This window comes from Mesoplodon bidens (assembly GCF_964165515.1).
Source record: "Mesoplodon bidens genome assembly, contig: HAP1_SCAFFOLD_321, whole genome shotgun sequence".
NCBI classification, from domain to species: Eukaryota; Metazoa; Chordata; class Mammalia; order Artiodactyla; family Ziphiidae; genus Mesoplodon; species Mesoplodon bidens.
Genome location: NW_027672059.1, coordinates 1 through 10,649, shown reverse-complemented (window position 1 = coordinate 10,649; position 10,649 = coordinate 1). Strand labels below are relative to the sequence as shown.

General features: G+C 54.1%; 2 protein-coding genes and 1 pseudogene across 3 annotated transcripts; all 3 read left to right on the top strand.

Moving 5' to 3' along the window:
* Positions 1-698: 698 nt before the first annotated feature.
* On the top strand, positions 699-2,927 carry LOC308610648 (acetylcholine receptor subunit beta-like; the record flags this gene model as incomplete). The annotated part of the gene is made up of 4 exons (XM_081259710.1): positions 699-1,328; positions 1,826-2,007; positions 2,347-2,509; positions 2,814-2,927. Exons 1-4 carry the CDS (start codon positions 1,113-1,115, stop codon positions 2,925-2,927), a joined length of 675 nt encoding a protein of 224 aa, XP_081115836.1. The 5' UTR covers positions 699-1,112.
* A 1,310-nt stretch (positions 2,928-4,237) lies between these two features.
* LOC308610652 (uncharacterized protein SPEM2-like) lies at positions 4,238-6,391 on the top strand (annotated as a pseudogene). The gene is made up of 4 exons: positions 4,238-4,378; positions 4,541-4,598; positions 4,731-6,000; positions 6,301-6,391. The product of its transcript is annotated as an uncharacterized protein SPEM2-like (transcript).
* LOC308610649 (uncharacterized protein) lies at positions 6,006-9,968 on the top strand. Its single transcript, XM_081259711.1, has 4 exons — positions 6,006-6,870; positions 7,019-7,076; positions 7,195-7,504; positions 8,854-9,968. Exons 1-4 carry the CDS (start codon positions 6,733-6,735, stop codon positions 9,881-9,883), a joined length of 1,536 nt encoding a protein of 511 aa, XP_081115837.1. The 5' UTR covers positions 6,006-6,732; the 3' UTR covers positions 9,884-9,968.
* The last annotated feature ends 681 nt before the right edge of the window (positions 9,969-10,649 follow it).

Here is a 10,649-nt window from a genome sequence, read left to right as displayed (position 1 = left end):
CCTGGCAGTCCAGTTGTTGGGACTTGGCGCTTTCACTGATGTGGCGGTGGTTCAATCCCTGGTCGGGGAATTCAGACCCCGCAAGCTTCATGGCTTGGCCAGAAAAAAAAAAGAAATTCTCTTCCTCAGTGCCATGATCTTCTAAGTGCTCAGTAGCCACATGGAGCTAGTGGCTACTGCATTGGACGGCACAGATTTAGAACATTTCCATCATCATGAAAAATGCTATTGGAGAGCAGTGCTTTAGAGTTTAGAGCAATTTTCCTTTCCCTGTCACCCACGCCCAGCATCTTAAAGCTCCCCCAGAGCGCAGAGAACTTAATTCTTTTTAGGGTGGCTCAGAAGCCACCCTCTGGGGAGGAGGTAAGATGTAGGGATGGACACCCAATGCCTGATTTCCCCAGACTGTGAGAAAGAGCCCAGGCTTCAGTTTTCCTCATCTGGTCTCTTGGGTCACGACCAGATGTATGCAAACTTGCCTCCCCCATTCTGGGCTGTGTTTGGGGCTCTTGGTTGATCTGATTTACATTTTAACGGGATCAATGTGGCTGCTCTGTTGAGAACAGTCAGCAGGGGGGACAAAGGATGAAGCAAAGAGGAGGCCTTTGTAATAACTCAGATCTGAGGTAATGGTGGCTTGTACCAGGATGGTAGTGGTAGATGGGATAAGTCATCAGTTTCAGGATATATGTTGAAGGTAGAGCCAATAGGGTTTGGTATGGATTGGATATGGGATGAGAGAGAGGAGAGCTGAGAATGACTCCAAGGGATTTGGCCTGAGCCACAGGAAAGATCGAGTTGTCATTTATGACCTGAGGAAGACTGTGTGGGGAGTCGGTGGTGAGGGAATTAAGTTTTGGACATGTTAAGGTCGAGGTGTCTATTGGACACCCAAATGGAGAGGTTAAGTAGGCAGGTGGATACAAGTGTGGAATTTAGGGGAATCAGTCCAGGTTGGAGGTATAAATGTAGGAGTTATTTGCATGCAGTTGGCCCTTCCAAAAGCCTGTCCTTGAGTGGGCTGGAAACACGGTCACTGATTATGCCAGGGAGATTGCTTTCTGGCAAAGCCTAATCCTTCCGCCTTCCCCTCTGTCCCCCAAGTAGAGCAGATGGGGCTCTCGATCTTTGCCCTGCTGACCCTTACTGTGTTCCTGCTGCTGCTGGCAGACAAAGTGCCTGAGACCTCCCTGTCTGTCCCCGTCATTATCAAATACCTCATGTTTACCATGGTCCTCGTCACCTTCTCAGTCATCCTTAACATCGTAGTCCTCAACCTGCACCATCGCTCACCCCACACCCACCAAATGCCCCTTTGGGTCCGTCAGGTAAGAAGATCTCCTCTCCAACCTGTGTTAACTCTCAATCCTAGTATTTGGCTTTTTGTCCAGGTATCGCTCCTCACTCCCACCAACTTTCAACCTTCCCTTTCACAGACCTGAGGGAGAACTACAACTCCTGGTAGAGTGTCAAAGTGCCAAGGTCTTTGGGTGTTGAAATGTTGCCCAATTAATTTTATCCTCCCATCATTAACATTGCGTAGATCCCAGACTCTCTTCATCAATACTTCTCTCCTTCGTGGGTCCCAAGGAAGCATTCTCAGGGTTAGGTACTATCAGGGTGGAAGCCCTCAGAACTTTTCTTTCCAGTCAGGATGCCTCCTAACCCCCTTAAGGACTCTTGGGCTGTGTAGTTGCATTTCATCTGTGGGATGCATGCACGCATGCGCAGGAATGGGCACGTGCCGTGGGGGTGGTTGGCGGCTTCCCTTCTGGTCTGAAAGCATAAGAGCCCCCTCCAAGACGGCTCTTCTTCTACTCAGCAGATCTTTATCCACAAACTCCCTCCGTATCTGGGTCTGAAGAGACCCAAACCTGAGAGAGACCAGATACCGGAGCCACCTCCTATACCTCTCAGGGATTCTCCAGGAAGTGGCTGGGGTCGGGGAACAGATGAATATTTCATCCGCAAGCCACCACATGATTTTCTCTTCCCCAAACCCAACAGGTAGTATCTACTCCCCACGGCCCACGTAGAAGGGAGAGGGAGAACTACAGTTCCCAGAAGACTGTGCGGAGGCAGGCGTCCTAAGCTCTCAGAGGATGTCGTGGTCGAGCATCATGGGAGTTGTAGTACCCCTTCTGTTGCCCACTTTGCGGGGAGGTGGGAACTAAAGCGTAAGGGAATAGGAGGAATTGCGGAAGGCTAGAGAGGTCGCCGCTGCTGAAGAGAACCTGAAGGGCTCTCTCACGTTTTGAAACCTGGATGGGCGTTGGAGGAGGGAGCTGGGGCGGGGCCTAGAGCACCCACGCAGGCCGTCTTTGTGCCCCGGTCGTGGCCAAACAGACTCGCCTCTTCCACGTTCCAGCCTGAACTGTCTGCCCCGGACCTGCGGCCATTTATCGATGGTCCAAGCCGGGCTGTGTGCCTGCCTCCCGACCTACGGGAGGTCGTTTCTTCAATCAGCTACACCGCTCAACAGCTGCGGGAACAGGAGGACCACGAAGCTGTGACTCCAAAGAGGGTGGGTTAAGGCAAGGCCTGGGTGGCCTTGGCTCCACCGGCAAACTTAGGCTCCGCCCCCAGAACTCGATTATTTTTCTGATTGGAAGTTTGCCTCACTTGGTCCCGCCCCCTGGCTTCCCACTTGTTCTTTACTCACATCCGTCGCCTGCAGTTTCGCTCTCTGCTATTCTGCGGGCCCGCCCTTGTCTCAAAGCTGTGGTATGAGGACCTGGGTGCGGTACAGGGCCTTGAGGCCGCCTTCCCTGGTTGTCTGGAGCCCAGGAACAGTTTAATCTTCCTACCCCCAGTTGAAGGAGGACTGGCAGTTTGTGGCCATGGTGGTGGACCGCCTCTTCCTGTGGACCCTCGTCATCTTTCTGGATGCCACGTACCACTTGCCCCCTCCCGACCCCTTTCCTTGAGGACGAGAGGGCCAAGACCGAGGACCTCGGCCACTTGAGTTGAGAGTTTGATAGTACTCTCAAGTCCTATCCCTTTCTGCATCTTAACTCCTTCACTAGGAGTCCAATCCTCTCCTCATTTCGTTTCTAGGGAGGAAGCCCAAGTGGGACTGGGCAGCTGGGGGCCTTGGGCCCACCTGACATGCACTATCTGCTTATTTACTCTTTTGCTTCTTGAAGAAGCCCCATTGGATATTCACATCTAGGTTGGCAATGAATGGAACAAAGAACAAGAACTAGATTGTAAGCCTTCTGAGGGCAGGAACTATGGCTGTTCACTGTAATATCCCCAGCACCGAGCACAGATCCTAACCTATACAGCCGGTACCTCTGATTGAATGAAGAGGGAAATTATGTTTTCTGTAAGGAAATACACTAAGTAATAGTGCTTATGTGGGCATGTTGGGACTAGTGGTCGTTTTTTCTTTGTTTTGACCTTTCTGTACTTTATTGTATTTTGTAATATGTATTATCTTTAGGATAAGAAAAGGTTCTTTCTAAAAGGATGCATTTGTAATGAGGATAAAAAAGCACACTGTAAAAACCTCAAGTTCCAGCTTTGATGCTCAAACTTCGGACAAGCTACTAAACTGCTCTGTGCCTCAGTTTCTCCATCTGTAAAATGAAGCGAATAATAGTATCTGCCCCCTAGTCTGAGGATCATATGAGAAGATGAGAACAAAAGCATTATACAGTATACGTCAGAGGTTACAACCTGGTGTGTTTTGTGTGGCCCATGTTGTTGGCCAGCAGAGTTTAAAATTTGAATTGGTTTGCTACTTTTAAAATGTGGATATTTCACAGAGCAATTTGGATTTCTGGCTTCCCTTGAAACTTTTTAAGAACTGCAGGCTAGTTCTAAGAAGCCCAACAGGCTACGTAAGCGGTCCTAATGTCTTGAACAATGAAATGGAGGAAATCCTATATGCATGATCCAGTCACTATGAAGACTGTCTCTCATCTGTAGCAACCCTGCTTGCAAATCAAGTTAAGCAAGGCCCCATGGAGACAGAAGGACAGACTGAACTCTGGGGACTAGGCTCCATGTAGTGGGAGCCGAGGGCAGAGACGGCCACCTAAAGGACCAGCTGAGTGGATGAAAGATTGGACAACTCCGCATTGTGACTCCCTGCAATGTGCCTCATTATGACCATGGTCCCTCACCTGTTGGGGGGTGTCCCCAGGTCCTGGCATGAGTGCAGTGTGGGTCAGGGCCGGTGGGGTTGGGGGGGTGGGGCGTCCCACGGCTCAGGCGGCCCTAGGACCCGCCCACCATGGAACAGCAGCTCTGGTATGACAACCTGGGGTGCTGCCATCAATACCAAGAAAGTACCCAGAATGCGGAGGACTTCCTACTCCTGTTGCTGGGCATTGTCATTCTTGTCAGCATTGGGATCAGCATGGCAACTATGGTCAGCGATGGTTGGGGATCACCAGTAGGGGTGAAGATGGCTGAGGGTGGGAACCAGCTGCAGCCTGCACCTCCGTCTGCAGGAACGGTCTTGGCTGGGAGTGGTGGTGAGGGTAGAGAGCCTGGCCTTCATTTTCACCCACCCCACCCCACCCCACCCCAGATATGGCATGGGCTCCAGAATGCCTTAGACAAGACCATGTATTGTATTATTCAGAAAAGTAACTACAGAAGACAGCTAGGAGGCACCCCGCCTCGCCATTCCCAGGGCCCTAGAAACCCAGGCTCCCAGGTTCCCAACCCTGAAATCTTCTGACAGTTGCCCTGCCCTCACGGACTCTCGACTCCCACAGATGAAATCTCACAGGCTTGTGAAAGTTCCTCCAAACATCCTCCAGCCAAGGCCCAAGACATCCACATGCACTGCACCCTGGACCCTGTGGAAGTGAGAATGGCCCGGTCCACTTGCTACTCCTCGTCCTCCTACCACCATCTCCGCAACCGTAGCCGCAGCTGCAGCCGCCACCCCTGAAGCCACCAGGGGAGGCCCAAGAATTTAGAAAATTCCCCTCCAGCTGCTCAGGCTTCCGTAGGCCGCATCGCCTCCACGGGATGTCACAGCTGCCTCCGATGCCCTCCTTTAGCTGGGAGGACCCGGACTCCTACCTGGAGGAGGAGGACCAGCTTTCCTTCCCACAACCCAAGTACCCGTGGGGGTGCTGGGGAGGGCTCTACCGGCAGATGGGTCTGCCCTCCAACGTGGGCCTCTGGGGTCGACAGGGTGGGATCCTGGCCATCCAGCCACCAGCCTGTCTCTACCTGTCGCCCGAGCTGCACCGCATGCCCAAGCGTGTGGAGGCCAAGTCTGAGCTAGGGCTGCAGTCCTTCGGGGCCCCTTGCTCGCCATCCCGCATCTGGGGCAATGTGGATGCTGACCAGTGGACCTCGTCTCCACCACTTACCCGACGGCTGCCCCCTAACAGCTCGTGGGTCCCTGGGGGGCACAGAACTTACCCCTCAGGGGGCCATCTCCCGTATGACTCCTGGGATCAGCGGCGGCGTGGTCTGGAGGGCTCTGAGCCTCCATCAGCTCTGGTGCCTCAGGGCTACCGGCCCGAAGCCTGGCAGCGCAACTCCCCACCGGCCCACGGGCGGAGCCTCCACAGCTGTGCTCACAGCCAGCCCAACCACAGCCCGCGCCACTCCACGGGACACTTGAACTACTCCCGGGATCCCCACGAGGTGCGGCGCTGGGCGGCCGAATGGGCAGAGATGCTGCCTGTGCGGCACCCTCTGGCCGCCTCCGCCTCCCTCACGGTGCTGGCCGAGGCCTCTACCAGCGGGCCTCGGATTCCAGCTCAGCGCTGCTCCTCCGCCCCTCCCAGACTCTGCCCGACGTCCAGGCTACCGAACACCCTCCACCCCCGCCCACCTTCATGCCACTCAGCCGGAACCCAGGGGGAAATGCCAACTACCAGGTGTATGACAGCCTGGAGTTGAAGCGGCAAGTGCGGGAAGCCAAGCGCGGGCCAACTCGCTGCTACCTTCCACCTCGGCCTCGAGGCCCTCTCTGCACGGAAGCCAGGCTGGGAAAATGAACTGGCCAGCAGCTAATGGGGGCGGGTGGGGAGCGGCAGGGCATGGAGAGAGGAATAAAGAGCGCCATGGTCCAGAAAACATTGGCGGTCTGTGGCTTGGAAGCGCCACTCCTTCTGCCAGCTTGGGTCCCTGCCTTTGGCTTCCTGCAATAAGAAGCCAGTGTCCCCTTCTGGGCCTGAGGGTCCCCTTGGTTTAGTGGCCACAGTCCTGCCAGCAGGCCCCTCCTGGTCCGATACCATGCACTAAGTAGATCTGCAGCTGCAGTCTCCACACCACTGGTCTCTGGGCACCTCCTCTGTGTCTCAGCTGTCCCTGTCCCCAAAGAGCCTCAAACAAGAAGCTGCTTCCAAACTGGGAGGTTCCACATCTGGGCAGGTCCAGCTCCACAGCCAGTGAAGGGCATGAAGAAGGCTGAGGCTCTGGACTCCAGCCAGGCCTTCCGCAGGGCTCTGAGGCCAAGGTCTTTCTAGTCTCAGGAGGGGCCAAGAGATGGAATGTGACATTTGAACAAGTGAGTCAGTGGGCGGTGAGCGAATGTTTGACACCTCGAGGGGAGGTGTGCCGGCCTCCGGGCCCTGTTTGGCTGTCCAGGCTCAGCTTACCTCACCCGGGGAACCATGGAATGCCACGCCTGGCCCTCCTTTTCGTCCCCCTCCCTCACTGTGACGCCACCACCTGCCCCATTATGACCCAGTCTGTCTCCCAGTATACATATATGGAGGCCAGCGGACCCAGGCAGTCCTGGGACCCCCGGCCATGGCTGAGCAAACCCATTACCTAGCCGAGGCGTGCTCTGGCACCACACCCAGGAAATGCCAAGACCTAGGAGACTCAATTCTTCTGATCCTGGTCAGCATCATCTTGCTCAATGTGTGGATCAACGTGGTGACTCTGGTGAGGGCAGGATCTGGGCAGTGTGGTTGGGGGAGCCCTGGGGTCTTGAAGGGGCTGAGATGGGATGGCTGCTGCAGTGTGGCCGGACAAGGGTTGGATTTCAGGGCTCACCCTGATCCCGAACTCCACGCTCCCTTGCTTCCCTCAGCTCTGGATGCATCTGAAGAGATTCTTGCGGGCAGGTTTCAACCGTATTTTCCCCAAAGGTAAGTGGGCGCCAGTGTGGCCTCAGGGGATGTGGGCCTGTCCCCTTTCTTCTATCCCTGCCTTGATTCTCAGCCCCTCAGGAACCCAGGCCCTGTCCCATCTCGCCTTTCCCTGCAGACAAGCAAGCCAGCTGTGGAGGCAGCCATCGCATGTGCTGCTCCGTGGATCCCAAGAACCTGTGTTCAAGAGTTTCTCCCCGCTTCCACCATCGCCCGAGCTTCCTGCACAGGCACCCAAACCACCTTGAATCCTGGATACCAGAAACAGATGATGAGACGGCTTCTAAGTGCTGCTGGATGCCGCCGCAGTGTGGACGGGCTCGGGCTTCCACGGAGGCTCCACGGGGACTGTGGAAGGAGGGGGTAGTGGGAGCTGGGGAGGCCCCTCCGTTCACAGCCTTAAAGTCCAAAGCCACCTTTAACTCCAGGTGAGAGACATCTTCCAAGCTCCGCAGGATAAGCAAGGTGGACGTGGTTCCACTCTGCCTGCCCCAAGAGAGCAAGACTAAGACCCCAGACTATGACTCAGCCCAGGCCCCAGCCCGGGCCCAGACCTGCCCCCCAGTTCAGCTCCCTGCACATTCTCCTGCCAAGGCCCAGACCTTCTCCTACAAGCACCCCTCTGTGCACGCCCCACCTCAGGCCCAGACTTGCTCCACACTCCACCTCCCTGAGCACACTACCCCCCAGGCCCAGACCCCCTCACCAGCCCTCACCCCTGAGCACAGCCCTGCCCAGGTCCATGGCCCGGAGCATACCTCAGCCCATACCCCAGCCCAGGCCCAAGCCCAGGCCCCCTCACATGCCTCAGCCCAATTCCTGGGCCACACTTCTCTCTGCACCCTGACCCATGCTCATCTGACCTATACCCATGCCAACACTCTGGTCCCTCCCCCAACTTCTGCCCCTGCTACTACTCCTGCCCTAGCCCCTACACCAGCCCCTGTCCCGATCTCTGCCACAACCTCTGTCCCAGCACTGGTCATGGCCCTGACGACCCCTCCAGTCCCTTCCACCACCCGTACCCCCATCCTAGATTCTATTCTCTCTACCTTGTCTACCTTCGACCAAGGCCTCTCCTCTGGCCATGTGGTCTACTATGCCCGCAGCATAAAGCAGAACTTATTCCATGTGTGTCCCCCTCAGAACTCTGGGTACTCCAGAAATGACTTGGGTACCCTCTCCAGGCCCCAAGAGGGGCATGGTCTGGTGAGCTCTGGTACAGCTGAGCAAACACTGAAGCAATGTAGTGGGGACAGTGCCAAGCCCTCCACAGGGTCCATACTGGGTTACGTGGAGTTGGGGACTATGGAATGGAAGATCCCAAATGATGCCAAAGACAAATTTGTACAGTCCAAGACCTTCACTCACTGTAGCTCCCACCCTTGCCAGTCTGAGAAGAGAAACACGGATCCCCAGACTCCAGTCTACCCCAAATTCCTGGTGTACTCCAAGGATGCTGCACCTTCTCAACCTTGCTTCCATTCTCCGACCAGTGCCCAGAGCTCACCATGCACCATGCCTCCACCATGCACTCTTTCTCTGCCTCTTGTTTTCCCAGATCCTTTGTCCTTCATCAACACAGCAACCACCAGAAGCCCTCCGCCTTAATACAAACCCCCACCTTTCCCCCAACCTCCAAGTCTCCTCAGTCTGTCCTCTCTCCCCAGGGCCCCATCCCTCCCCAGTTATCCACTACTTCCCAAACCCCAAACCAGCCCCAACCCCCAGAACTTCATGAGAGTCTAGGTCTCAACCAATGCTCTGTCCTCCAAAGGACCCCAGGCCTTACCGGAGACACAGGCCTCCCCAAGAACCCAGGCCTTGCTCAAGATCCAGGCCTCCACGAACTTCGAGGCCTTACCAAAGACCCTTACCTCTGCAAGAATCCAAGCCTTTCCCAAGACTCTGACCTTCAGAAGAATCCAGTCATTACCCAAGATTCTTGGCCACAGAAGAGTCCATGCCATGCCCAAGACTCTGCAGTCAACAAGAGCTCAGTCCTTTGCCAGGAGTCTGATCTCCATAAGAGCCCAGGTCCTGTGCAAACCGCTCGCCTCCATAAGGGCTCAAGCCTTACCCGAGACTCCGGAGACTACAAGAATCCAGGCCTGACCCAAGCTTCTGGAGTCTGCAGGAGCCAAGGCCTTACTCAAGATTCTGACCTCCATAAGAATCCTGGCCTTACCCAAGATGCTGGAATTTACAGGAGCTCAGAACATACCCATGACCCTAACTTCCACGAGGACTCAGGAATTAATCGAGATCCTGGCCCCCATAAGGGTCCAGCCCTTACTCAAGACTCTGGCTTATCCAAGAGACGAGGCCTCCATAACAACTCAGGCCTTATCCCAAACCCTGGCCTCCACAAGAACCCTCTAGGAACTGACTCTGTCCAAGTTTTGGGCCCACGTCAGACCCAAAAGTCATTTATATCTGAGACAGTTCCTCGAAAGGAGGATGCAGGGCAGCACATACCATGGACTTCTGTCCCACCCAGTCACAACTCCTGCTCTGCCAAGGCTCAGGGGGCCTACAATGACCTGCTAACCTCCTCGCAGCGAACAGGCAGCCAAGCCTGGGTGTACCACCCGATACCATCCCCCCAGCCTGCCAGAACTATCGCCAGATGTCTACGCCTCCCAAAACCAGCAGGCACCCGGCTAGGGCATGTGGTCTTTGATGCCCGCCAGAGACAGCAGACAGGGTCAAGTGCGAAGCTCTGTCTCCCAGGCGCCTTCATAGGGCCACATCCAGCTGCCGGAGTCCAGCTCCAGCGAGTCAAGGGATACCCGAGGGATAGATAGCGTCGGCGAAGGAAATAAATCTATTACACTTCTTAAAGTATCAGCATTGCATGTTTCTCTCTCTTCTTTATTGTTTACAATCACAGGTTTATATATTGTAGTTGATTACATTACCAGGTATGTGACCAAACAATCTTAGCACAATCAAACCTCAAAATGTTCTATAAAGATTTTTTTTAAAAAAATATATCCCCTAGTTTCTAGATGTCCTATTAAAATATTTCCCAAGTTCCCATTAATCACAGGTTATTTCTTAGTAACCAAGCCAAGCAGTTATATGATTATTTTAGTTGTAAAAGTTGAAGCTACTTGTTCCTATTTCTCTTCTTGCATGGGCAACCTTTTACAATGGTTCCACGAAAATATTTACAATGTACCCTGCATGCCCTTTCTCGTTGTTTCCTTCAACTGAGACAGTGCTTTCTCCCTATCCTAGCAACTAATTCTGCTCTAGGCATTTGCTTTTCTAGAATTAATCTTCCTTTATAATAGAACCATAAATTTCCTATGTGATCAGGAACTCCAGCCCATGGCCATAACTCCATACTAGAGGGTGTTTTTCATAAAAAAAATATCCCTTTAGTTCCAGGCTCTTAATTCTTTACCCATTTCCCTGGGTCTTTAGTGGGTACTTCCCATTCTGTGGTAGTTTCAGGAGGGGGAGTCCTAGAGGAATTTTTCTTTCACGTGGAGCAACATCCCCCCAAAATTGCCCCTATATTTAAACTTATTATCATAAAACATAACAACAGAGCTGTAGTCCACC

What these genes read in the sequence shown, in the direction of transcription:
- LOC308610649 (XM_081259711.1), top strand. Translation starts at nt 6,733, where the DNA reads ATGGCTGAGCAAACCCATTACCTAGCCGAGGCGTGCTCTGGCACCACA. An exon ending in GGATCAACGTGGTGACTCTG is followed by an intron (nt 6,871 to 7,018) that starts GTGAGGGCAGGA and finishes TGCTTCCCTCAG; the next exon opens with CTCTGGATGCATCTGAAGAG. An exon ending in AAAGCCACCTTTAACTCCAG is followed by an intron (nt 7,505 to 8,853) that starts GTGAGAGACATC and finishes TGTCCTCCAAAG; the next exon opens with GACCCCAGGCCTTACCGGAG.